The sequence below is a fragment of the Sorex araneus genome, chromosome 5 (assembly GCF_027595985.1).
Source record: "Sorex araneus isolate mSorAra2 chromosome 5, mSorAra2.pri, whole genome shotgun sequence".
Lineage (NCBI taxonomy): Eukaryota > Metazoa > Chordata > Mammalia > Eulipotyphla > Soricidae > Sorex > Sorex araneus.
In genome coordinates this window covers 177,809,946-177,837,231 of record NC_073306.1, presented here as the reverse complement: position 1 = coordinate 177,837,231, position 27,286 = coordinate 177,809,946, and the positions used below count along the sequence as shown (strand labels likewise).

General features: G+C 36.3%; 1 protein-coding gene across 2 annotated transcripts in view; it reads left to right on the top strand.

The window, feature by feature from the left end:
* Positions 1-27,286, top strand: part of GABRA4 (gamma-aminobutyric acid type A receptor subunit alpha4) — a 68,800-nt gene that overhangs the window by 22,359 nt on the left and 19,155 nt on the right. For both annotated transcript variants that reach the window (XM_004607997.2, XM_055139471.1), the window contains 3 exons: positions 1,018-1,161; positions 3,859-4,011; positions 10,585-10,841. In XM_004607997.2, the coding sequence (XP_004608054.2) occupies positions 1,018-1,161; positions 3,859-4,011; positions 10,585-10,841 (554 nt within the window). The remainder of the gene's footprint in view (positions 1-1,017; positions 1,162-3,858; positions 4,012-10,584; positions 10,842-27,286) is intronic.

The following is a 27,286-nucleotide window of genomic DNA, read 5'->3' as shown; positions in this document are numbered from 1 at the left end:
AACTGGAGAGCATTTTTTTTTGGTTTTTGTCCTTTTTTGTTTTTTTGGGTACACCCAGTGATATTCAGGGCTTACTCCTGGATCTGCACTATGGAATCACTCCTAGCAGTGTTCAGGGGAACATATGGAATGCCAAGAATTGGACCCGGGTCAGCTGCATGCAAGGCAAGCGCCTTCCCTGCTGTACTATAGCTCCAGCCCCGAGAGAGTTTTAAAAAAGTGTGATCAATGGTCTTTACAGAATGGTTCCCAAGAAGCATGGGAATTATCCAGAGACAGATTTTGACTAGGTGACTACTGGAAATTCCTTGCAGCCATATTAAATTGCTTTTGTTTTTGTTGCTATATATATTTTAGGCAGAATCTGGTATCTTTCTAATAGGCAGAGCTGCATTAGAATGGAATAAGAAGGGCTGGAGTGATAGCATAGCGGGAAGGGAGTTTGCCTTGCACACAGCTGCAACCGAGCCAGGTTCGATTCCCAGCATCCCTTATGGTCCCTGAGCACTGCCAGGGGTAATTCCTGAATGCAGAGCCAGGAGGAATTCCTGTGCTTTACCGGGTGTGACCCAAAAAGAAAACACACACACACACACACACACACACACACACACACAGACAACAACACATAGAATGGAAGAAGTCAATAGTGGTCAAGTATTGGAACAAGAAGGAGTGGCAGTCTGACAGTACTTTGGGGGAATTTGTCATTTCTGATTTATAACTTCTTATCCTATTTGGATGGAAACATCCAAATTCATTGATGCATACACAATGTTTTAATTGTCTTACTTTTAGTTTCTCTAATACTTTGGCATAAAAATGAGAATTATGTCTGATTGCAAGACTTTAATCTCTGTGGTTTTCTAAGTTTTAAATGTGGTTGATTAATCAGAATGATAATGGTTTTGATTTTTTTCAAACTTTGTGAAACCTTTGTATTATCCTTAAATGTTAACCATCAAAGTTGTTGGAAAGGGAGCATTGACTCTAAGCATATTCTGTGCTCTCATTCAGATGCATATCCGAAGAGTGAGATGATTTATACTTGGACAAAAGGTCCTGAGAAATCAGTAGAAGTTCCAAAAGAGTCTTCCAGCTTAGTCCAATATGACTTGATTGGACAAACTGTATCCAGTGAAACTATAAAATCCATTACTGGTGAGATGTTTAACAAAGTTTATATATGACTTGGCTTAGCAACAGAATTTTGTCCTGTTTATTCATTGGAATCTAGTGTTTTTCATGTGACTCAAAAAGTTTCCAGAAATATAGTAAATACATGTCTCAGTTTAAAATTTATTTAGATTTAGCTTAGTTCTATTTAGCACTGTAGCGCTGTTGTCCCATTGTTCATTGATTTGCTCGAGCGGGCACCAGTAATGTCTCCATTGTGAGGCTTGTTGTTCCTGTTTTTGGCATTATCAAATATGCCACGGGTCTCTTGCCAGGCTCTGCCATGTGGACGGGATACTCTCGGTAGCTTGCCGGACTCTCCAAGAGGGATGGAGGAATCGAACCGGGTCAGCGCCGAGCAAGGCAAACGCCCTACAGCTATTCTATCACTACAGCCACCTTAGCATACTATCATCATCATTTTTTTTTGGGGGGGGCACACATGGCTGGGCTCAGAGGCCTATATGTGGTGCCAAGATTTGAATCTGGGTTAGCCATGTACTATAGAGTGTTAGCCACTATATTATTTCTTTGATCCTATCATTTTGTTTATTTCCTGTTAGACTGTAATGTTTTATATTTGGAGCACTATTGGCAATGTTCATGGCTTACTCCTGGCCCTGTACTCAGGAATCATTCCTGTGGCGATCAAGTGAATGTATGGGATGACCAGGATGGCCGCATGCAAGGCAAGCACCCTACCCTCTACATTATTTTTTTTCTGTTTTTGAAACATAAGACTGGCCAGAGCGATAGTACAGCGGGTAGGGCATTTGCCTTGCATGCAGCTAAGCCAGATTCGATCCCTGATATTCCATATGGTCTCCAGAGTACTGCCAGAAGTAATTCTTCGGTGCTGAGTCAGGAGTAACCCTGAGAATCACTGGGTTTAACCCAAAAAGCCAAGAAAAAAGGAGAGAGAGAGGAAGAAAGAAATAGAGAAAGAAAGAGAGAGAGAGGAAGGAAGAAAGAAAGAAAGAAAGAAAGAAAGAAAGAGAGAGAGAGAGAAAAAGAAAGAAAGAAAGAAAGAAAGAAAGAAAGAAAGAAAGAAAGAAAGAAAGAAAGAAAGAAAGAAAGAAAGAAAGAAAGAAAGAAAGAAAGAAAGAAAGAAAGAAAGAGAGAGAAAAGAAAGGAGGGAGGGAGGGAGAAAAGGAAGGAGGGAGGGAGGGAGAAAAGGAAGGAAGAAAGGAGATAAAGAAAGATAAAGAGAGAAAGAAATAGAGAGGGAAGGGAGGGAGGGAGGATGGAGAGAGGAAGAGTGGGAGAGTGAAAGGAGGAAGGAGGGATGAGTGAGAGTGAGAGAAGGAAGGAAGGAAGGAAGGAAGGAAGGAAGGAAGGAAGGAAGGAAGGAAGGAAGGAAGGAAGGAAGGAAGGAAGGAAAAATATTCACGCAGTACTTAAAAATCAGCTGTTTAACTGTTTTTGACAATCTCCAAGGAAGAGTATCTGGAACTAACTTTTGAACTCCAGATATCCTCATTGTTAGGTTTTCTCAAATTCTTTTAATCCTGGTTAGTTTTTGTGGTGGCTCCACAAAAGCCACCACAAAACATCAAAGCAAAATATCAAGTTTAAATATAAGATACAGTCATTATTTATACTAAAACTATCACACTTATGGGTGATTATTATTGAAATTTGATATTGGTATCGATTGTTGGTATGTGAGTGTAAAGAATCGTGGGATTTAGTTGCTATATTTTACAGAAAAGTTAAACCATTTATTGTTCTAAAACTATTCTATACATGCAGGCCCCACGGGTCGGTGGGGTGGGGGGGGGGGGGAGGAACTGTCATCTTTCGTTTTCCAGGCAGCCAGTGCAATTAAAAATGTATCTGGGAAGGTTTAAATTTCTGAATCTCTGACAATAAGACAATTATTTCCAATTTTTAATGGTTCCTCCCAATGTTATATTGTACTGTTTACTAACAATGTCCAGAAATCTCATAGTGTGTTACCTACTTGTCTTTTAAAAATTATTTTTGTATAGATAGCCACAAAACTTGCCTCAACTTAAGGATATAATTATATGATACATATGTCTCCTTTTATTTTCTCACATATATAGCATGTATAGATACAGTTCTTTCCTAAAACTAAGTGAACCTCTCCTCTTACATATGTGTACATGTTTATTTTGGTTCTTTCTAAAATAAACTTTGTAGTTTTATATTTACGTGTTTGTTTCAGATATACACATGTATATATATTACTTTAGTTTCAGTTGAACAACACATTGAGGTTGGTATGTATATACATATCTATGTGCAAGCAAATATATATACAAATATATGTTTATATGTATATTTATCTCTCTTCTAGTGACTTTTCTAATAGTTTTGTCTGAATGTTGCTTTTAAAAATGTTAAAAGCAAAAACTAGTTTCTTTTTCACTATTGGCTCTTTTAAACAGAAAAAGTAAGACTTATTTTTTAAAGTTACAGCCCTATCTATTAAATTGCTTACTCACTGCATAAAATATAAGTGTTTTTTCTTTATAGCAATGTTCACCATTATATCCCTCCTAGTTAGGAACCATATATAATTCATTGGTTAGGTAGCTATGCAAAACAGAGAATTTCTTTGCCTACAGCATTCTTTGTTAGTCTGAAATATTATTATGAAGCTAATGGATAACTACATACAGATTCAGTAACACATATTTCTTGTTTTATTTGTAGGTGAATATATTGTTATGACAGTTTACTTTCACCTCAGACGGAAGATGGGATATTTCATGATTCAAACATACATCCCTTGCATTATGACAGTGATTCTTTCTCAAGTTTCATTCTGGATAAATAAGGAATCAGTTCCAGCTAGAACTGTGTTTGGTAATTGAAATTCATTCCTCAAGTGTTTTGGTTCACAATGCATTTTAATCATGTCATGGGATCAGACTTTATATATTATTTCTAATAAATTATTTAACAATAATAATAATGTACTGAGTAAAGAATCACTTAACTTTTTTTTTAACTAACCATAGTAGGAGGAAATGTGGGAAGTTGATTAACTCCTTCCTGTATTCCTCAGATTTCTCTTATTGAAATCAGCAAGGTGATGTACAAGTGTGACTCTGGATATAATTAAGTTTTTAGTGATATTCTTGTGCTCCTAGATTAATCCTGTATAATTGAATTAAAATTATATTGAGTTGTTAAAAGGAGATGTAGTGGGAGTTTAAAATAGAACAAATAAATGTTGTAGTTGAGTGTACGTGAAAGTTTTAGAGTAATCTACCTTTTAATGAAGAGGAACCATACAAATGATTTAAATTCATTGAATTGGAAGGTATTATATGCTTGTTTTATTAGATGATTGTCTTATTACTGTCAACAAACATTTTTGTATGCAAAATACTATTAATGTTTTATATTATATTCTAAATATAGGTTTAATTTTATCACTGTTAATGTCTTTTATATAAAAGTCATTAATTTAATTTGACATCCTTATTATTTTCTACTTATGCATAACAAAAACATGAAGTAGAGGGAAAAGGAGGAAACTAATAGCAATTGTTTATTTCTTATTGTTGGTATTATTGATTGATAAGCTTTATATACACTATTGATCACAAACTTGTAGGCACTGCCTTGTTTCACTTGTCCCCGAGTAACTAAAGTTTTCAGTGTTGTGGAGAGAGATAAAATTACACCTCTATCCAATAACATTTCCTTTTATATGAAACAATTTGAGGAGATTCAATAGCAATTTTTAGGATATTTGGTATTTAATAATGATGATAAGATTTTTCATATGTTGATAGCAACATCTCAATCTTAGTAAGTTAGCCATCATTAATTTGTATGTATAAGAAAAGTGATTCAAGACATTCACTGTCACTTTTATGCCGTTGATCATTGATTTGCTTGAGTGGGCCCAGTAATATCTCCATTCACCCTAGCTCTGAGATTTTAGCAGCCTCTCTTTACTCGTCCTTCCCAATGGTGCCATATTAGAGGCTCTTTCAGGGTCAGGAGAATGAGACCCATTATTGCTACTGTATTTGACATATGAATATGCGACAGGGAGCTTGCCAGGCTCTCCTGTGTGGGCAGGAAGCTCTCAGTAGCTTGCCAGCTTCTCCAAGAGGGAGAACTAGGCTATAAGATGTCGCTTCTGGGAGCTTGGTTTTATAGTCTCTGGATCTTGGACTTTGATGGGATTACACGGCGCCAGGATAGTTTGTGGGTGTGACTGCCTAATTGCTGGAAAATGGAAAATCTGGGAGGAAGAGGCCCAGTCCTGATCCTAGCAGGCTTGGATATCTCAGCCCCGAGTCCTGCACACCTGGGTTTCTCTGCTGGTTCATTCATATATGAGGCTTGTTTGAACGTGTGGAGAGTGGCCTTGAGCATGGCCTTGAGCATGGGTTCCAGAGGTCTTCAGCTGCCAGGGCTCTGCTCGAGGCAGGGAGGGAGACTCAACCCACCTCCTCCAAGGGGCCCTGGTGAAGACAGCCAGGCTCGGGGGCAAGAGACTCAAGACATTAAAAATACACATTTATTTTTTGGGGGATGGAGGCAAAATCCAACTCTGATCAGGTGTTACACCTGGCTCAGAGTTCAGGGATCATTCTGACTAGGCTTACCAACCGTATGTGGTACTATGGATCAAACCCAGGACAGGCATGTGCACAGCAAGTGTCTCACTTGTATTATTTTTCTGACCCTCAAGTTTCCTTGAATGGAAATACTTTATTGCTTTTCAATCCTAAACAGTATTCTCATATCCAATGTGTATATGAGATCAATTTCAGGTATGTTTCCCCATTAATCGATAGTTTCCATACTTTGACTATTGTAAATAAAACTGCAACAAACATGTGTGTACACATATCTTTTGAGCTTAGTGTGTTGTTTTCTTAGGATAATATCCAGAATAAAACCTACATTGCATTATTTAGTAGTTCTATTTTTTAAATTTTTAATTTTTTTCTAAAAACCTACCATTTCTTTGAAAATATTTTAGAATTTATACAATATTTTTAAAATTGTCTTTTCTTTTTTCATTGTTTATTTTTAATTGAATCACAGTGATATACACATTTACAAAATTGTTCATGATTGGATTTAGTCATATAATGTTTCCTGCTCTAACCAGCACCTTTTGTCCCAGCACCAATGGTCCCATTTTCCCTCCCCCTCTAACCCCCACTTTCCTACCCCTGGTCCACTGCCTGTCACTATGGCAGGCACTTTTCTTCTCTCTCTCTCTCTCTCTCTCTCTCTCTCTCTCTCTCTACCTCCCTCTCTCACTCTCTTTCATAGTTCTATTTTTAAATATTTGACTTGTCATACTGTTTTTTTATAGTGGCGGCCAATTGTACATTCCCACGATCAGTGCATCACTGACAACACATCATAGTTCTTGTCTTTTTGTCAATATACATTATAACAGGTTTTGAATTTCATTTCCTCATGATACTGATGTTGAGCATTTTTTCTTATATCTATTGGCCATCTGTTGTGTTCTTTGGGAAAATGCCTCTTTAAAAATTCTGCCAACTTTCTTTAACAATTTGGATGTTAACCTCCTTATCAGGTAAATGATTTGCAAATATTTTCTCCAATATAATAGGTTGCTGTTTTTCATTAGAATTATTTTTGTTAAAATTTGTTTATTTTCATAGCTGTGCAGAAGTATCAGAAGTCTGATGTTGTCCCTGCTTGGGGCTTTTTTTCACCTTTTGTTGTCTTTGTTTTGGAATTTGAGTTTAAAAAAGTAATCATAAAAACCATAATTATCATAATTGTTACTGTTTTTGGCATATCAAATATGCCACGGGTAGCTTGCCAGGCTCTGGTGTATGGGCAGGATACTCTCGGTAGCTTGCCAAGTTCTCTGAGAGGGACAGAGGAATCAAACCCGGGTTGGCTGCGTGCAAGGCAAATGCTCTACCTGCTGTGCTATTAATTTATGACTTTTACCTTTTATTTTGTTAATGTTCTGTATTGCACTGAATCTCAGATGTTGAATCATTCCTGAATCCTCCAAGTAAATTTCACATTATCATGATCTATGAGCATTTTAATGAATGTATTGTTCAATGTATTTGCTAGTGTTTATTTTTTCTTATTTTGCATCTGCACTTAACACAAACATTTGCTTTGTAATGTTTTTCTTTTGCTATCTTAGGCTTTGGTATAAGACTTTGTAAGATGAAATAGAAATATTTCCCTCTCCTACCTTTCTTGAAAGAGTTTGAAAGGGTTGATGTAAAATTTTTTAAAATTTGTGGCTAGAATTTACCTTTGGAGCTGTTGTTGTTAGGCAAAATTTGATCTCCTCACTAGGGAAGTGTCTTCTTAGACACTTTAGTTCTTTATGATTCAGTCTTGGTACATTGCATCCTTTTTGGAATTTATCCTTACCAAAGTTATGTATTTATAATTGATGTACCAAGAAAATTTCTTTCAGACTTTGAGAACTTTGCTACTTCTACTGTGCTTTTATGTCTTCATATAAGATACGGAGTTGTAGAGAATGAAAAGAATTCATGATTTGCTAAGTTAATATTTATGGATGTATGTTGATACATACATCTCTGGCCAACATCCAGAGACTTAAAAGCAAGCTCCCAGAAGATATCTTACAGCCTACTCTTCCCTCTGGGAGAAACTAGCAAGCTACTGAGAACTTCCTGCTCACATGGGACAGCCTTGCAAGCTTCCTATGGTGTATCCATATGCCAAAGCCAGTAACCAGCTGAATTTCATTCCCTAACCCTGAAAGAGTCTCCAATGCGGCATCATTTGTAAGGCTGAGAAGAGAGAGGCTTCTAAAATCTCAGGGATAGGATGAATGGAGAGGTTACTTAGACTGCTCGAGCAACTTGACAATCAACGGGATTTCGTGATTCGTGATTCGTGATGTTGATACTTTAACAATATTTTTCCCTTGGAAATATGACATTTGTTTCAGTTTTGTGATCTCAAACTAGGGTATTATTTTGACTTAGCAGAAAATCCTAATTACTAGGCCCAATAATTAAGATTTCAAATGCTTAAGATGTGTTTTAAAAAGTAAATAGATGCTCACTGAAGCTTTTAGATAGTATTTTCCTAAACAAGTTTTAAGTGTTCTCTGGGCATTGGCATTCAATTTAAATGAGATTCAGTAAAAAAAATAATTTTATGCTGATACTTTATTTCCAAATTCTCATTTTCCTATCCATTCAGGAGAGAATTTGCTGGACTGGGGATATCATTAGAGACCTAAAAAATTAAAACAAAGCAGTGAAAGCATAGGAAATTAATTAATAAATTATTTCCAAAGACCTTCTATCTTCAAAGTCATATGCCTCTAAGTTCTCTTAATTATTCCAGCACAGTAAAACATTAAACATGAGTGGAGGCCAGCTGGCATATCCATATCATTACTAGCTCATTTTTCTAGGTGTGACCAGACAAAAATTTACTCTTGAATACAGTCTTAGTCTACTCTTACGCATCCTCCAGTTTCCTAGTCTGCCAAAATGGTACATATTCAGTACTCCAAAAGCAAGTGCTGGCTTCAATACTTAAATGTTATTTAGGGAAGATGCAGTTTTCTTAGATACACAGGGTACATGGGTTATTATGTGAACTATATTTCTGTTTGATTTTCTGAGTATTTACATAACCACTATTCCATCTAAAACTAGGTGTAATAAGTAGTTACACCTAGTAACTAAGGACTCTACCCACTATACTATCTATCACTCTAGTCTTGTAAATAGAAGTTTTAAACTGAGAATGAAAGCAGAAGTTTTGCAGATTGAAAAAAGGGCTTATAATATAATTTAGAAATCTGTTGATAAAAGACAAAGGCCTCTAGTCTCATTGCAACTATTTCCTTTCCATAAAATGATGGATAAGCTATGTCCAAATATATATACATATAAAACATTATAGTTTTATTATCACTGTATCACTGTCATCCCATTGTTCACAGATTTACTCGAGACAGCACCAGTAAAGTCTACATTCGTCCTAGCCCTGAAATTGTAGTAGCCTCTCTTTACTCGTCTTTCCCAGTGGTGTCACATTGGAGGCTCTTTCAGGGTCAGGGGAATGAGACCCATCATTATTACTTCTTTTGGCATATCGAATATGCCAAGGGGAGCTTGCCAGGCTCTGCCTTGTGGGCAGGATACTGTCAGTAGCTTGTCAGATTCTCTGAGAGGAAGAACTAGACAATAAGAGGAGTTTTGTTTTATAGTCTCTGGATCTTGGCCACTGATGGGATTACGGGGGGAGGGGTGGAGGGCCATGCAGTTTGTGGGTGTTACTGCCTAGCTACTGGAAAAAATTGGGATCTGGGTGGAGGAGGTCCAGTCCCGATCTGAGCAGGCTTAGAGATCTCAGCCCTGGGTCCCTCACACCTAATCTGAGTGTGTGGACAGGGGCCTTGAGGATGGCTGTAGCTGGGTTCCAGAGGTCTTCGGCTGCCGGGGCTCTGCTTGGGGCAGGGAGGGAAACTCAACCCGTCCCCCTCTGAGGGGCCCCAGTGAAGACAGTCAGGCACAGGGGCATTTTATTATAAGTTAGGTAACATGGTACACTACTGTTAATGTTTTCAGCATTGATGTACACATAATTTTTGTCTTGTTTTTTTATTATACCAAGCTGTGTTAAGGATTTATCTCTGACTCTGTGCTCAGGGATCATTCCTGGCAGTTCTGGGAGACCATAAGGGATACTGGGAATCAAACCTGTGTCAACTCCCTCCCCTCTGCCCGATGAAGCGCAGATGCTTTACTGGCTATCCTATCTCCCTGGCCTTCACTGTATACACTTTTTAAGACAGAGTTTTCTGAAGTTTATATTTTTCAAGAGCTTTATTGTTTTAGATAAATTTTCTTTTTTAATCCAATAGATTATATTTTACTAAATGTTATAAAAAGTTGTAAATTGTGAGGATTTTTTTTTCTGGTAGTGATCCTTGCTAGTAAAGCGCCATGTCTCCCTCATAAATTCTGATGTTTCAATGTTCAGTGCTACCACTTTCCACTCCTAATTCAGATTCAGTGCTTCAATGGGTTGTCCTACCTATCAGAGGGGTGTGTGTGTATGTGTGTGTCTCATATTTCTCATGAATGTGATTCAGATACCAGTACTGACCCAATATATGCTAGATGCCTTACTTATTTTTCATCTTTATAGGAACCCCATAGGTAGATAATAAATGAAACCAGTATAGTTTCCCAAGCCAGGATTTGAAGCATATTTGTCTCACTTAAATGCCTGAGTCATTTTCACTAACTACTAGGATTTAAATTTTCATCAAAGACTTGGTTTCAATTATTATAAATTATTTTTTTAACTTCACCTTTCTGCCTTCTCAATCCCTAGGTCTATTATTTGCTTTACATACAAATAATGGTAAGCATTTTGCTTCTTTGCTCTTCTGCTTTTAAGGGATAACTACAGTCCTCACCATGACCACTCTGAGCATCAGTGCGCGACATTCTTTGCCCAAAGTGTCCTACGCTACTGCCATGGATTGGTTCATAGCTGTGTGCTTTGCTTTTGTATTTTCCGCCCTTATTGAGTTTGCTGCTGTCAACTATTTTACCAACATTCAAATGGAAAAGGCCAAAAAGAAGACATCGAAGCCTCCCCAGGAAATCCCAGAGGTTCCAGCAAGAGAAAAGCATCCTGAAGCAATACTGCAGGTATTTGGCTTAATCTTTTTCAATTTAAGATTTCACCTCCCTGGTTCAATTTAGACTACCTGGGATAAAATGAAGAGATTGAAAGTTACGAGGTCAATGTCTGAATCATTTAAAAATCTGAAAAAAAGAAAAGGATGGTTATGAATTTAAACTTAGAAACTTTGGTGCATAGCTTAAAAATTTAATCTTTCAGGATGAGCTAAATGATGTGGCACTGGCATTCATAGAGTCCACAACTGAAATTTTTGAAAGCCAGGACTAAAAGCCCTATACATGTAAGAGAAAAATGGATGTATTTTTGAATGGGTGGTTACAAAGGCATTTTAATAGACTTTATCAAATAAAGCAGTGATTCTTACCACGGCACCATTCTAGATCTACTGCACATGACTGTGTAAATTCTGTTTCCTCTGAGGAAAGGGCAGAACAAAGCCAATAAATAAGAAGGTTCTTCGTTGTTGTTGATGTGCATCTAAGATTAAGGAGTATTGCTTCAAAAGAACATTTATAGAAGGATATAAAATATTTAGTGGAATTACTGTAGTTTATATCGGGCTCTTTCTGCAGTGTGAAATAATAATAACCTCCCTGCACATCACGGTTATACAAAAATAGCAAGATTTCCATGAAAATAAACATCAGTCAAATAGATTCCCTCTATCTCTTTTTCCATTGATTTCCTCCATTTTTCTTCTCACCTTTATTCTATCAAATTTTTCTTTTTTTTAAATTATTTTTTATTATTAAATCAGTTTGCTGTAAGCATTGTCATTTCTTTCTTTTTCCTTTTCTTTTATTTTTTATGTCATTTCTTCCCTTTAATATTACCATTTGTTTTGATGATCTTTCAAATTCTAAGAAATATGCAAAATTATCATTATTATTATGAACTAATTTTTCTGTGACTTGACATTTTTTGTTTTACACATTATCGTATTGCATATATGAGTCCTTATATGTATTATAGCCAACATGTAAGGACTCAAGATTGTTTTGTTCCTATTTCCATCTGTGTGCTTTATCATAAAACAAACTTTCTGCTCTGTGCCTTAGAACATCTTTGAATACTATTTGGTCAGGTTTTTTTTCGCTTTTTGGGTTACACCGGTGATGCACAGGGGTTACTCCTGGCTCATGCACTCAGAAATTCCTCCTGGAGTTGTTCGGGGGACCATATGGGACCCTGGGAATTGAACCTGGGTCAGCCACATACAAGGCAAATGCCATAGCCGCTGTGCTATCGCTCCAGTCCCAATTTTATTTTAATATTTCATATTCCTTAAAATATTACAGTTGAGTTCTATTTTAATGTTTAATTTTCTCATATACTTTAAAATTGTAAATAATATTTTTATCATTTATAATTAGCTTTAAGTTTTATCTTTTAACATTTTCAATTTTTATTAGTTATAGGGTTATTCAGCAGTGAGTCTTGGAGAGTGTGCCCAACCCGTCTGAGAATTGTTAGGAAGGGGGACATGTGGGGCCAAAGATCAAACTCAGGTCTCATACATTTAAACTTGGTGTTTGTTTTACCACTTGAATCACTTCCCTGACCCCTAATTTAAATTTCAAAGCAACATATGTCAGTGCATGGTTCTGTAACAATGTTGAAATTATAAAATATACTAATTATTTCTTGTAACTATTGACTGCCCTAACTCCAGTATTGTTCAATACTAAAACCAGTCTGATGGTTTTAGAGACACGTATATGTGCCTTATGCACTATATTGTCTACGCTATAATGATATAATATCTAATAATATAATAATAATCAAATAATTTTATCTACATGCTACATAATGCATATTAAGCATGAACATATATTCCATGTAAAATCAGTTAACATATTACTCTCATTTTTACAAAATGATTTCTTATATTGGTGTTACAATGCACTATCATAAATTCTTAAATACACTTAATCAGAATAAAACTTTTTTTGGCCTGGTTTTTGGACCACACTGAGGGGTCTGTAGTCAGGGATCACTCCTGGCTATGCGTGGAGAGTCACATGTGGTGCTAGGGATTGAACCTGGGTTGGCTGCACACAAGACAACCATCCTACCTACTGTGCTATCTCTCCATCTTCAGCAGAATGAAACTATTCTGCCTAAATCCAAAGTTGGAAAGAACCTATAACCTTCTCTTTGCTCCTTGAAATATGTAGCTTGACTACTAGGATTGCGATAGCTGATAAATGCTTGGCTGAACACATCCGATTGGTTAAAACCACTCTGACTCAGCAACTCCTCTTTGGCAACATTGGCCTCATGCTGTGTGAAGAGTCATAGCGGGTACGGGTCATAAATGATACTGAAATAAATCTAATCAGAATATGTATCAGATACTTTGTGTTCTTTGCAATGTGCAGCTGTGTATGTGTGACAGCCTAGATTTCCACAACAGTTTACTTGAATGAAATCTGAGTTCTAAAGACAGTGATTAATGGCTGCCTCATCTATCCTCCTGATTCCTGACCCTGCCAGGGCCCAGCTGGCTCTGGAATGTAAGTTGTTATTGAAAGGCTTCAGTATCAAGTTCATCTTTAGCGACTCAGGGAATCTTAAAGGTACAAAAGAGAAAAGATATACAAATAAATAGAAGTTAAGGAAATTAATATATTAAGAGTGAACTTTAAAAAACAATGGAAAGAAATATTCTAAGAATCATATAAGATTTAGAGTTTTCATAAGAAGTCTAATAAGAGCTGAAATTTGCTTATTTTAATATGTGTTCCCGTGTGCATGGCCTTTTACCTGTTTGAAGGATGCCACTTTTGTTTAAAATGTATTTCGACCTCTCATTTGGAATTGCTTTCAGAATCTACATGACATTTGGCAATTCAGTAATCCTTTGGGTAAATTCACTAGTGGTTTGATTTGTTACAACCATATGTGACCAATGACTGTTAATGTCCTGGCAGACGCTTATGGTGACCATTTCTATTCTTTGGGAGTTGGAAAGCTTATGGTTTATGGAATATTCATGAATTCAGGAGAAAAGGTCAATTGGCAGAATCCAAGAGCAGCTATGGGAAGCTTGAGTATGTTCTTGGGCATTTTAGAGGCGAGCAACTCTTTCAGTGTTGCGTTACTGATGCTTAGCATGTTTCCTTTGTATTTCTGATATTTAAGTGGAGTTCCATTTCTTGTAATTATGCCCTTCCATAGATTTGCAAATTCTGTTATTATTGTAATCTTAGGGGTACATTCTACTGTGCAAGGTGAGGGTTGGAAGAACTTGTGACCACTTCCTCAGGATGCTGTGAATTGGGGCAAATGGTCCCAGAAATTGAAACTGGGGCCTTGCACATACAATGCAAGTGCTTTACCCACTTGAGCTATCACAGCCATCCCATTACTAGTACATTTTTTGTTTGTGTTTTGAGGCCATACCTGTGGGTGTTCAGGGATTGCCCCTAGCTCAGTGCTCAGGAAGCACTCCTAGCAGGGCTTAGGGGACATATGGGGTCCCAGGGATCAAACCACGATAGGCTGCATGCCAGGCAAGTGTCCTACTCACTGTACTATCACTGTACCCATGCTCCCCATTACTATTTCTTAGGATACCTATTCTCACATGGATGAATGTGATCTGGATCAATAAATTTGAAAAATAAGCAAACACCAAATTATAGAGAAGTTTCAGCATAATAACTTTTGTAGGGACTCACCAAAGCAGTGCTCAGTAGACCTGTGTCCTCCCCTCCACTACGACTCCTGGACAATTGAACTCAATCAATCTCAGTTGACCAATGGATCAATGCAAGGACCTGAAGTTTTGGTGCTGCTCAGTCCCTACAGTGCCAGGGATTACCTGGGCCACCCCAACAGTGGTACTTAGAGGCCTCCAGGGATTGAGATCAGGTCAGGAATGCACTCAAATTGCTATAATATTTCCTGGGCCCTTAATAGAACAGGTTCGCACATGTTCATTTGTCCCAAGCTTCCAATGTACTTTACACGTTACTTCATTCCCAGTTTGAAATAACCTACATTACAGATTGAGAAACCAATAATTACTTTTGTGTTTTATTAAAGATTATACAGCTTAAAAATATAAACTCAGTATTTAATTAATTCATTTGTGTCTAAGGGTAGAGCTTGTTGTTTAAACTAAATTGCATAGTATATAATTTATGATAATATACATTTGCAGATAGATATGTCATATAATATATCACATACTCAGTCACAAATAGTGTTTTGATTTATATTTCTCTGAGTAAATAACAACTGAAAAATCTAAATACTAGGTCCAGAGAGATAGTATAGCAGGTTGCGCACTTTCCTTGAATGTAGCTGACTTGATTTTATCTCCATCATCTCATATGATCCCCCAAGTATTCCAGGAGGAATTTTGAGTGAAGATCCAGGACTAACCCTTGAGCATTGACAGGTGTGGCCCTAAAATCAAAAAGGTAGAAAAGAAAGAAAGAAAGAAAGAAAGAAAGAAAGAAAGAAAGAAAGAAAGAAAGAAAGAAAGAAAGAAAGAAAGAAAGAAAGAAAGAGAGAAAGAAAGAGAAAGAGAGAAAGAAAGAGAGAAAGAGAGAGGAAGGAAGGGAGGGAGGGAGGGAGGGAGGAAGGAAGGAAGGAAGGAAGGAAGGAAGGAAGGAAGGAAGGAAGGAAGGAAGGAAGGAAGGAAGGAAGGAAGGAAAGAAAATCTTTTGAAAGTTTTTTATATTGTGAAAAGTAGTAACTTTGGAAGCATTGCAAGTGCAAATATAATTTATAAGCTTTGTCTTATTTTATCCATACATTATCAAAGGTCAACTGGATAGCTAAGGATTAAATAACCTGCTCACAACCATGTATCTGGCAAGTGGATCTGTTCACTCCAAACCTCAATGACAGATGGAAATGGAGAATGTGATGGGTAAAAGTAGTGTCACTCACAAAGCTAAAGAGCAATGAAATATGTTTAATGGGAAAAATAATTAGTTCAAGCTTAGATAGATTTAAATTCCATAAGAAGGCATTTCCTGCATTTTTACAAACTGTAAGTATCTACTCTACTATTTACATTTTCTCTTCCATCTGCTTAATTTCTTCATTAGCTTTTCATTTTAAAACTATATATATATAATCTTATAAGGATATTTGTAAAGTTAAAGAGCTACTTGATTGTTAGAGTATTTAAGAGAAAGATGATATAAGAACAAGTATATAAATAATTCAAGGTATAACAGCACTCTGTAATTCAAATTCACTCACAGTAATAGTTGTGATTATTAATATCCTTTAGGTTTTGTGCATATTTAACATTTAAATTATATATCACATAATCTATCATTTATAATATTAAATTATATAATTTTTAATATCTAATTTTCCTGATTAGTCTCTTAATTAAAGCTAGCTCCTTAATAAAAGCATCTAAATTAAAGCATAATCAATAGTTATCTTATTAATAAGATTGATTATGTTTGCTTCATTCTATTCTATGTTTGCTTCATTCTATTACTAATAGAGCACAGTGTTTAATAGAGTTGTTTGTGGTGGATTTTAATAAGCCAACTTTAGGAAATGGACAATAGGAAAAACAATGCCTCTAATACTCAGTATATTAACCACACATTCCAAAAACTCAATTGTCTCTTATGTTATCTGTCTAGTTAGAAGTAAATACAGATCCCAGCAGATATTAGGCACTGACTTAGACCTGGACTGGGTCACTGTGAACAGCTAGAACAGCAGGTACTCATTTTCGGCATTCTGAGAAACAGTTGTCACTGGTTGTACACAGCCAGTGGGAAGCAAAAGAGAGTTGAGGAGGAAGCTTTGAAAATCAAAAAGAGCAAAAAATAGTCTCAGTAAGTCTACAAGGGCATAAATGCATCATGAGGAAAGCATACATTCTTTTCATTTGGTCTTTTTAGTACATTTTACTCACATATATATTAGTGATTATGAGTTACATCGATGTAAAATACAATGATTTCCCAGCAGTGGGTAATATACAAGATTCATTTCATTTTTACAGGATATACAAACTAGGTCAGTTTCAGATTTTCATTTATTCAGTCTCAAAACTTCCCTTAGAAATGCTCTTCCTTAAATAGCTTAAGCAAACATGCAAAAAAATTCTTTAAATTTTTTCTTTCATTTTTTAACTTAATCTAAAACCTCTTTCCCTGGCAATTTAAAAAAGGACATGAAGCTGCACTGTCAATTGACGTGATATTTAGGTATGCTTGTGACAGCAGTTTAATTGTGTTTTTTAAATCTCATATAAATTATACCTCCCTAAACCCTTCTCGGTACAGAAGGTGTAAATAATGGTCTTTAGGTCATGAATAATTGCTTAATTGCAGAAGCATTAAAAAATATGATTTTCATGTCAAGAATATCACAATTGTTTTACCTCTAGACATGTTATTTTTATTATTTTTATGTACTGATTCATGAGACATGTCATGTTTTTACATACCAGAGCAGATTTCAGCTAGTTACTTAGCAAATATTTACCAAGTAACTGCTATGTGACAGTTCTCTGCAAGGCACTGAGAATTCAGAGAAGTCAAAATTTTAGCTAGTGGGAGAGAAGGGAAGTCTATACATATTAGGTAGTGTTCAAGGGATGAGACCTCTTGTAAACCAGACCCAATACAATATACCTTAGGGTGTAGACTTGTGTGTTGCGTGTGTGCATTAGTTTGGTACACACAAATTATTAGTGGATATATTCATATATTGTTTCCATGTATTCATACTTAATATTATCATCATAAAAGAAGAAGATATGATGTATATTTATATAGTACATAGAATTTGGTGAGGAAGCATGGTGTTATCATCATTGTTCATTATTAGCTCTTAGCTTTGTACTACATATTGTGCAAATATTTGTATTTGTATCTATCTGAAAATGTCATTACTAATCTGCACAGCAGTTAGGATTGTTTTGCACATAGTTTTGCCAGTGAAACGGTTGAGTTGAGTATTTTTTTTTTTGGTTGGTTGGTTGGTTTTGTGCCACACATGGCTGTGCTCAGGGGTTACTCTTACTCCTGTTTCTGCACTCAATTATCACTCTGGGCATCTCCAGTGACCGTATGGGATGCTGGGAATCAAACCCGGTTGGTGGCATGCATGGGAAACATCCTACCTGCTATACTACCACTCTGGCTTGGAAGTTGAGCCTTGATTAAGTTTTTGGCACTTTCAAATAAATGGGCTACTGACACCTACAAAAATTAATCGAGTATTTCAAGTATTCGGGAATTTTGTATCTACTCTTTCCTCCCTGTAGACTTGATCACACAGTCCAGTATTTGATGTTTTCAGTTTCCTTATTGGATGATGCCCTTAGGCAAGGTTATATCGAAATTTCCTTCTACCATAAAATCCAATGCTACTGAAAGCTCACTCTATTACTATTACTAATTCCAGGTTCCTTTATATTTCTTTTTTGCTTTTTGGGTCACACCCGTCAATGCTCAAGGGGTTACTCCTGGCTCATGCACTCAGGAATTACTCCTGTGATGCTCGGAGGACCATATGGAATGCTGGGAATTGAACCCGGGTTGGCCGAGTACAAGGCAAATGCCCTCCCCACTGTGCTCCAGCCCCCTCCTTTATACTATTAAGTTGAACTTAATTTAGTAAGAATGAATTTGAGAGACAATGGTTCTCTTTGGGTCCAGTGGGTTAGAACCAGTTGATATTATGATAATTTTCTGCTCATTTATGTAGCTAATATTGATTCCATTTCAATAGCAGTAAGAACACCAACTGATACTGAGTTTACATATGCCAGAAAACATTTTAAACATTTTACATCATTAACTCATATAATTGTAAAAGGTACAATGTCTTCATCCTAGTTCACAGATGACGAAACTGAGGCAGGGAAGAGTGGCAGTGATTTCTCACAATCAAACATCTGCTAAAAAACTGAGGTGTTGTTTCATACCACATAGTCCGACTTCAGGTTTATATCCATAGGGAATGTACCCCCTCAATTGTAACTTACTCCCACAAATGCTGTCTCCTATGTCTATCATCGTGTATTCTTATTCCCAACGTTTTTCTAAAGTCCCATTCACTTTGAAAGTGTAAGACATATTTTTAAGTTATCACCCTTATAAATTAGCCCTAGCCATTAGCTAGCATCTAAGATTACAGAGGTTAAAAGTTGAATTATTTGTCAGGTTCTTCTCACGCCTAATTTTTCCAAACATATTTGTTTTAACAAAATTTAAAATTGCCAATTGATTTCTGTCACTTATTCCAAAAAGGAATAGAACAATCTATTGTATTTTCTTTTTGTTCTTTGCAACATTCCATTTTAATTTAATTTGGTGGGAAAGATTTGGGTCACACCTGGCAGTGTTCCTGGCTTACTCCTGGCTCTATGCTCAGGGATCACTTTCACGGTCACTGTCATCCTGTTGCTCATTGATTTGTTTGAGCAGGCACCAGTTACGTCTCTCTCATTGTGAGACTTATTGTTACTGTTTTTGGCATATCCAATACGCCATGGGTAGCTTGCCAGGCTCTGCTGTGTGGGCACAATACTCTCGGTAGCTAGCTGGGCTCTCAGAGAGGAGCAGAGGGATCCAACACAGGTCTGCTGTGTGAAAGGCGATGCCCTACCACTGTGCTATTGCTCCAGTCTGCTCAGGGATTACTCCTGATAATATTAAGAATTACTATTTGTAATAGAACCTGCATACAAAGCAAACACATTGTCGACTATACTATCTCACGGTTACTTCTGTGTGGCATTTTACACATCTGAAAGTGTTGATAGGTATTACTATTTTAAAAATAATCAGTCTCAAAATCATTACTATATTCAAAACCAATTCTGTTTTAGAAGATATGAGGAAAATGTCAAAGAAGTTAGAGGTATATCCCTTTGCAGATTCTGGTGTCTCGCCCACAATCCCCTGCAATAAAAATTAAAATTGTGCTTTATCTAAGTACACATTGTTCACTGTTCAGTATTGGCAATATGAAGAGGTCCACTGAGCGTGAACAATTATACAATAAAATAATAGGTACAGAGAGGATATTTGGAGGAAGTAGGGTCCCACCTACTAGAAAGTACACTTAGATCTTCTGCACTTTCCTTTTGACACCAGCACTAACAATTCCAAAGAGGGCTTGGCAAAAGGGGGTGAGAATGTTGTAACCGAAGAGCAGAAAACAAACTCTTCTTGTGTATCATAATATAGCATTGTCTCTGGCTTAACAAACTATGAGCACTTGTGAACATTTGGTATTTTTAACCAGATTAATAAAAAAAATAAGCATTTTGAAGACCATTGAACTTTAAGATAAATGCTTAGCCCAGAACCTCACACCAAGTAAATGCCATCCTATATTTGCTGACTGAGCCAGGGAGTAAAAGAATGAATGACTCCAATGCATTCTCTGCAGAACATTTACAAGGATTACAATGACAACCACAGAAAATTCCCATACACTTAGCCCATCATTTTTTTTTCTTTTGAGCCTCTTAACCAGCAATCAGAAGTTCTTGAGGCCAGTCCCAGACATAATTGGCCAACTGGTCTGGATGACTTATGCTTTCTGGTCAGGTGCTAAGGGGGCCACACAGGCTACACATGACAGTCCTGGGCGGGGTAGGGTCAGAGCACATGTCCTGTCAGGAACTGAATTCTAGCCATGGATATGCAAAGTGTGAACCCCCACACACCCAAATTGTGCTATTTACCTGGCCCCTGCTATTCTTAATTTTTTAAAGCCCACACAGAGGTTTGGGATAGCTAAGAAAACCTGTGAAGCTATATTTAGCCTTAAATCTCCTGGTTTATTTGGAACTCTCCCATACAAAGCAATTCTAGCACTGCCCTTTCTTGGACTGGACCATAGACTCTTAGTTTAATTGCTTGGGTATCTTTGCCCCCAGACATACATTGGGCTACTAGATGAGAGGTGAGAGTAATGTTCAATTTCACACTTTGGGAACATCAGGAAACGTTCTCAGGTTGCAATTGAAAAAAAATAAAATTAATACTTTCTTAGAACTGGATTGAATGGAGAAGCTATGAAATGGGCACCTACTTAAAGAGAAGGAAAGAAGAGGTCAGGTGAAGCTGGAAATTTACTTCCAGGAAAATTAAGCAAAAGCTGGTCATTCATAGAGCATCCAGACCTATATATTCTTAGGGAAGATTAAATGAAAGAAATGTAGAGAGCTGTGATGAATGGAGAGTGTGGGCTGTACCATTGAACCTCATTGACTCCCCCTTTCATGAAGAAAGACCCTGTGATTCATTTTGAGAAAACCAGATTTTATTATGTTGAGCAATATAAGAATATCATTTTGCTGGTTAGCGTGATTTAAAAGGAGCACAAAGTGACATTTTTAGGGAAAGATGAAGCCTATTTGTGAACTACAGCTGTTTTTATTTGATGCTTTTTGGATAGAAGAGGTGATTAGAAATTGTCCTAGTGATTCTCATTTCAAAATGTATTAGTTTTATTTTTCCTTTTCAAGACAGAAATGTAGGTTGGAGCTGAGAATACCAAAACCTAAGAATCTGTGTGTGCCTGAGGCTAATGGGCATTTTAGTACTCTCAGTAGATTTATTTTGATAGTTTTTTATTCTGACTTGAAAAAATGGAGGCTTGTATGGCTGTGAAACTCCACATACTTTTCCCTTTGCCTAGCTCTCACTATTGTTGCTTCTGCAAGAAACCCACTTTGCTAAAGCTTTAGCTGATACTGAAAAATGTTAACATGCTTTCTGCTTAATGTTTGCCAACGGGCTGATCTAAAAATGGCACCAAGGAGGTTACCTATTATCCACAGAACAGGAATACATTTCAGGACAGAAATAGATTATGGTCAATGGGGACATGAACTGCTGACAGAATGTTATATTAGTTTCCCTGAGCAATTCGTTAAAATAGAATGAAACTTTATATAGTGAATCCTGTTTGGTTTTTGTTAATCAAAAAAAATCTCTCTTTTAGAAGTTTTTAATATTTGTTCTTTTTCTCTCATACTCATTTTCCACAATGTTTCTTTATGGGTTATACTCACTTTCACAACCCTATATAGATTGATCACTACAAAGATTTTTAAGAAGTGTACTGAAATGTTATTAGGCTACAATGTGAAAATATTTTAAAATAAGTTTTCATTGAAATATACATATTTTATATCTGCACGATCTTCAAATTTGTGACAAACTGGAAATTCTAATTATGTTCTGAATTAATGAATAATGGATAGACTCTGGCCTTGCTCGTCTGAAATTGTTGTTTTATGATCTGGCTAGTGTATAATTTATTCTGGACAGAAGAATTCCAGTCTCAGACCTGGGGATGTAACTTAAGTGGAAGAATATACAAGATCTTTGGTTTGATCCACTAGTTGTGCGTAATCCTCCAGGCACTCAGGACTAAATAGTGGCTACCAAGTGCTATCTGGACTCACCATCACTTCTTGAGTACTTCCAGGAGTAGGCCCCACAGCTGAGGACAATAAATATGTGTCTCAACCCGACCAGGAAATTAGTCATAGGGTTCCATTAGTCACTCTACTATGGAACATATGGAAATTGGGATAGATACTTTAGTATAGTAAATCAAATGTTTCCAAAGTGCTTTATGTGACTGTAATGCTTTATATAACCAAGAATGGTATATTTGGCTTAAAAATCAATAGGAGATATCACAATCTGGTGAACTAATTTAAGGTTATTATTGGCTACAGTTAACTTTCTGGTTACTGTCCATCATTTTATAATTCATAAGTGTAAGTAGATACTCATAGTAGTAGATGTAATACAACATTTCTAAGTCCCAAGACTCATAAAAAGAAAGAAAACAGAGGAGTGAAAGAGATCTCAAATCCTCACTGTGAAGCAATGTCTGTGCAAGGTACAGGCAAATAGCTATGTCATGTAAGACAAAAACTTGTTTGACTCTTAGGATTTTGTCATTCTTTTAGATAACAAGCCAACAAAAAAACCATAACAAGTAGGAAGGCTCAAATTTGGGGACAAAACATATTAAATACAATATGAAGTGTAAATCTGAGAAACACTGAATTGTCTTTCCTTCCTTGTTACTAAGATCTGCCTGGTATATTATCTATGAACTAAAATCAGTTATATATAAATATCATATATACATTTATATAATAAATATAAATATATATTTATGGGGGGTTTGAGCCACACCCAGTGATGCTCATGAATTATTTCTTGCAGTGCTGGGGGACCAAATAAGATGCGAGGTATCAAACCTGGGTTGATTACATATAAGACTAATGTCCTACCCCTGTGCTATTGCTCTGGCCCCAAATCATAATGATTTGATTAAAAGAAAAAAAAGATTTTTTAAAGCACTGCTAGATTAAGTCCTAACATTTGACTTTATTTCTTAATCTGAATGAGAATAAATGCCGGAATTACAGTGGGAAGAGAGAAATGCAAATTTAATAGTGTCATCGTGGCTAGAAAACTGCCACTGTTTGGAACTTTGGTACTCTGCTTGGTAAACCTGAATTATCACTGTGTTGCACAGTCTAATTCTTTATAGAACTGCGTATCTCAGAAAGAGCTGCATTAAGTATGGACATCATGTACCTTTATTTCAATCTAATATGTTGGCATAGTAGAATGATCACAATCATGCACTTTTAGCAGAGCAAGCAATGAGATGGAATTTGTTGATTCATTTTACTCAATCACCCTAATCTTCTTCCCTAATTTTGGTGCATGCTACAATCTGATTATGGTGTTTAATCCATGGTATTCTTCCTCCATGTCACTAATATATTATTTTCAGGATGAAGTTTTTTTTTTTTATTTATGACAACAGTTTGGTAGAATTCCAAAGAATAAACAAATGTAATTATTTTTTACAGCTTTTTGGATTTTTTTTTCTTTTTGGGTCACACCCAGTGACTCTCAGGAATATCTCTTAGGGGAGCTTGGAGGACCATATGGGATGTCAGGGATTAAACCCAGGTCAGCCACATGCAAGGCAAACATCCTACCCACTGTACTATTGCTCAACTCCCTATTTTTATAGTTTTTAGTACAAATTGGATCTTTCTTGGCAGTCTTATGGCTTATCTGATCAGATTGATTGGTGCAAGTTCTACGCTTCACTAGGTTCACTCTTAGAACAATTTGAGAAAGCCCCAATACAATGAAGACATTGTCCAGAAGACCCTGATACACCAGTGGCAAGAGGTATATTAAGATGACTAGAACAAAGCACCTAGTGTGTATGTCATTGTAGCTGACATTCCTTTGCCTCTGTTTCCCCATATACATACCCTATGCTGAGCACATATAACTGTAATTCAATATCTATCCTCCCAAAAAACAATAGCTAATTTATTTAATAATATTATTTAGTTTAATATTGATTCATAATAATATAATATAGTGTATTTTATATGTGAATATATATAGCACATAATTTTGGTACTGTTCATTTTTATAAATGTTTAAAATTGAATATTTTGAAAACTTTGACAGTATAATTTAAATTAGAAAGTTTAATCAGAGACTCACTCCAAAACTTAATTTATTGTGTCAATTTTTTCCTACAATGTATCATGCTGACACTAAAATTGATCCATTACTCATTCGCAGAGTGATCATTATTGCTGTTCTCTCCCCACTTTCTGCATCAAACAGTGAAAGAGTCTGAGAAGCCTGAGTCTCAGACTGTTTGAGATATTTCTTGAAATACCAAGTAAAGTGCTGCTATAAAAACCCTTTTTAAAGATGGCTACAATAAGACTCTCCCACCCCTGCAAACTCCCGGTATGCCCACAGGCAGTTTTACAAGTATGAGATGGATTCTGAGATCCCTGATCCTTGAATCTCGGTGGTCCTGTGACTAACGTAGAAGTGATGCTATATGACTTGGAAATGATTTCTCAGACCTCTTTTATTTTTTGGATCTAGTCATCATCCAAGGAAACCTGAATCACATGGACAGACCACAGATGGGTATTTGTATCCAACAATTCCCAGAATCAACTGCCAGGGTCTAAGGACATCTTCAAGATGACTCCATTTACCACCGCTCTGTTCAAAATTAGAGTTGCTTAAGATATGCCTAGTTACGTAGGTCCAGTTAAACCTCAAACCCATGAAAAACAATGATAATATTATCACTGTCTAAAATCATTTCAGCATTTTTTTCTTTTTTGATTTTTTTGCCACACCAAATGGTTTTCAGGGCCTAGTCCTGGTTCTGTGCTCAGGGATCACTTCTAGTGGAACTCAGGGAACCCTGTGGTGCTTGGGATTGAATTTGGGTTGATACTGTGCAAGGAAATTACTCTACCCTCTGTTCTATCTTTCTAGGTGCTTAGGAGAATAATTTTTTTAATGCATTAGGTAATTGGAAAACACATGCCCTAAAGTTAGACATACCTGACATGAAATGAAATGAAATGAAATGAAATGAAATGAAATGAAATGAAATGAAATGAAATGAAACTCAAATACCAACTCTACCTCTTGCAAATGGGATAATGTTTCAGCTAGGATCTTAAATTTCTTTAATTCTTTCTTCATTTTATAGATAGTCAATCTGAAATACCATTAGGGTTTAATAAATATTAATGACTCTAATGTCCTTCCTCCGTGTTTACTGCTTTCCACCCTTCTCTTCTTTTCTCCCTTCCTTCCTCCCTCAATCCCTCCCTCCCTCCTTTCTTCCCTCTCTTTCTTCTTTCCTTCCATCCTTCCTTCCTGCCTTCCTTCCTTCCTCCCTTTCTTTCCTCCCTTCCTTTCTTCCTCCCTTTCTTTCTTCCTTCTTCCCTTCCTTTCTTTCTTTCCTTCCTTTCTTCTTTTCCTTCCATATCTTCATTGCTGCTTTCTCCTTTCTCTTTTCCCATATAAATTCAACTGAGAGCAGCTGCTTTTGTGATAGGCTGTTTTAAACTGGAATTTGTTAGTACCAGGTGTGGATTTAATTGGACCTTTACTTAGAATGTGAGCAGAAAGAATTCAGGGTGTCTTTTTTTTTCTCAAGGAAAATTGCTGAATCACTGCTTCCAAAATTGGCATAAAATATGCTTAGACCTTCCACAGACTGCATGTGTGATGCAATCCAGTGACTTGGGGAAATGGGGTAAATATATTTTTAAAAAAGGAATGTTTCCATCATTTCACAGCGAACATTATCTGAATTCAGTCGAGGCAAAAAATATCTTAAACAGCTAGATAAAGGAAATTAAGGCATGAGCAACATGTTATTTGTAGGAATGACATACATTATCTCCTTGGCAACTGCAGGGTGGCATGCAATTTGGCAATCTATGTCGTGTTATCTTGATGCCTGGAAGTCACTGTTTCCTAGGGAAACAAAGGAAAGAACAACATGAGAAAAAGAGTTCTGATTTAGTATGCTGGGGAAGTATTTTAAGACTGAGGGACCAGCGTGTTTCCACAGTATAACTAGAACTCAACTTGGCATTTTCACTTATTAATTTCACGATGCTTAAAAATATGGATTAGGCCCAAATTTTCCTTGAGTCTGCTAATCATCTTATTCTACTTTTATGCTCAAATGACGACTCAATATACTTTTGTGGAACATAAATATACGTTTGGCAAGACTTTCATAAACATAAGGATCTTAGCTTATGCATATTCATTTACTTATTCCACAAATATTTGTTGAGTGTCTGATTTGTGTTAAGTATTGAGACTGCATTGACCCCTTACCTTATGTCTTGTAATCATCAGGATGATTATAAGATTCATGGGATATTGTCACATTTGTTCATTTGAAGTGGATCAATAATTTTGCAAATACTTATTTAGTTCTATTTTTGAGAATATGTTGTAGTGGGAGCTAAGACAGCAGAAATTAACACAGGATTGTATAATATGTGTCGGTGCCAAGAATAGCTTTTATCAAAGCTGTTTTTTTTTAAATTAGGGATTTCGGAGGCATTTCTTAGCTATAGTCAGTCAATTTGTTTTCATCCACTGAATGGGTCCAAAATATTTATAATAGAGTGACTCATGCCCAGTGTAATTTTGTTTGGTAGGTGGTTTGATAAAATTGAAGATATTGAATGAAGAATGAAGGAAACTCATACTGCAAAATAGCAAACTGACTTGAGTCTAAAATTTTCCACTTCGGTGAGACCCATAGTAACATCAACATTACATAATGCTACGTGGGTCGTCTTAACAGTTGTAATGGCATGCCTTTGCAAGGAAGGATAATGATGTGACTGGTTACATGAGATTAAAGCATGAGACCTATTTTGTCGGGATCTTAAATGTAAATTTATAAACTGCAAACTTTCCCACAATAGTGCTAGAGAAGACTTAAGGTTTATTGTTCGAAATTTTAAAGAAAAAAAGCAGATCTGCTCGTCCCAAGGATGACTCGGCTTCCATTCAACTACTGAGTGTCTTCAAGACATTACTTTTATTGTTTATTCTACTTTAACTTCCATCCTTATGTCCAC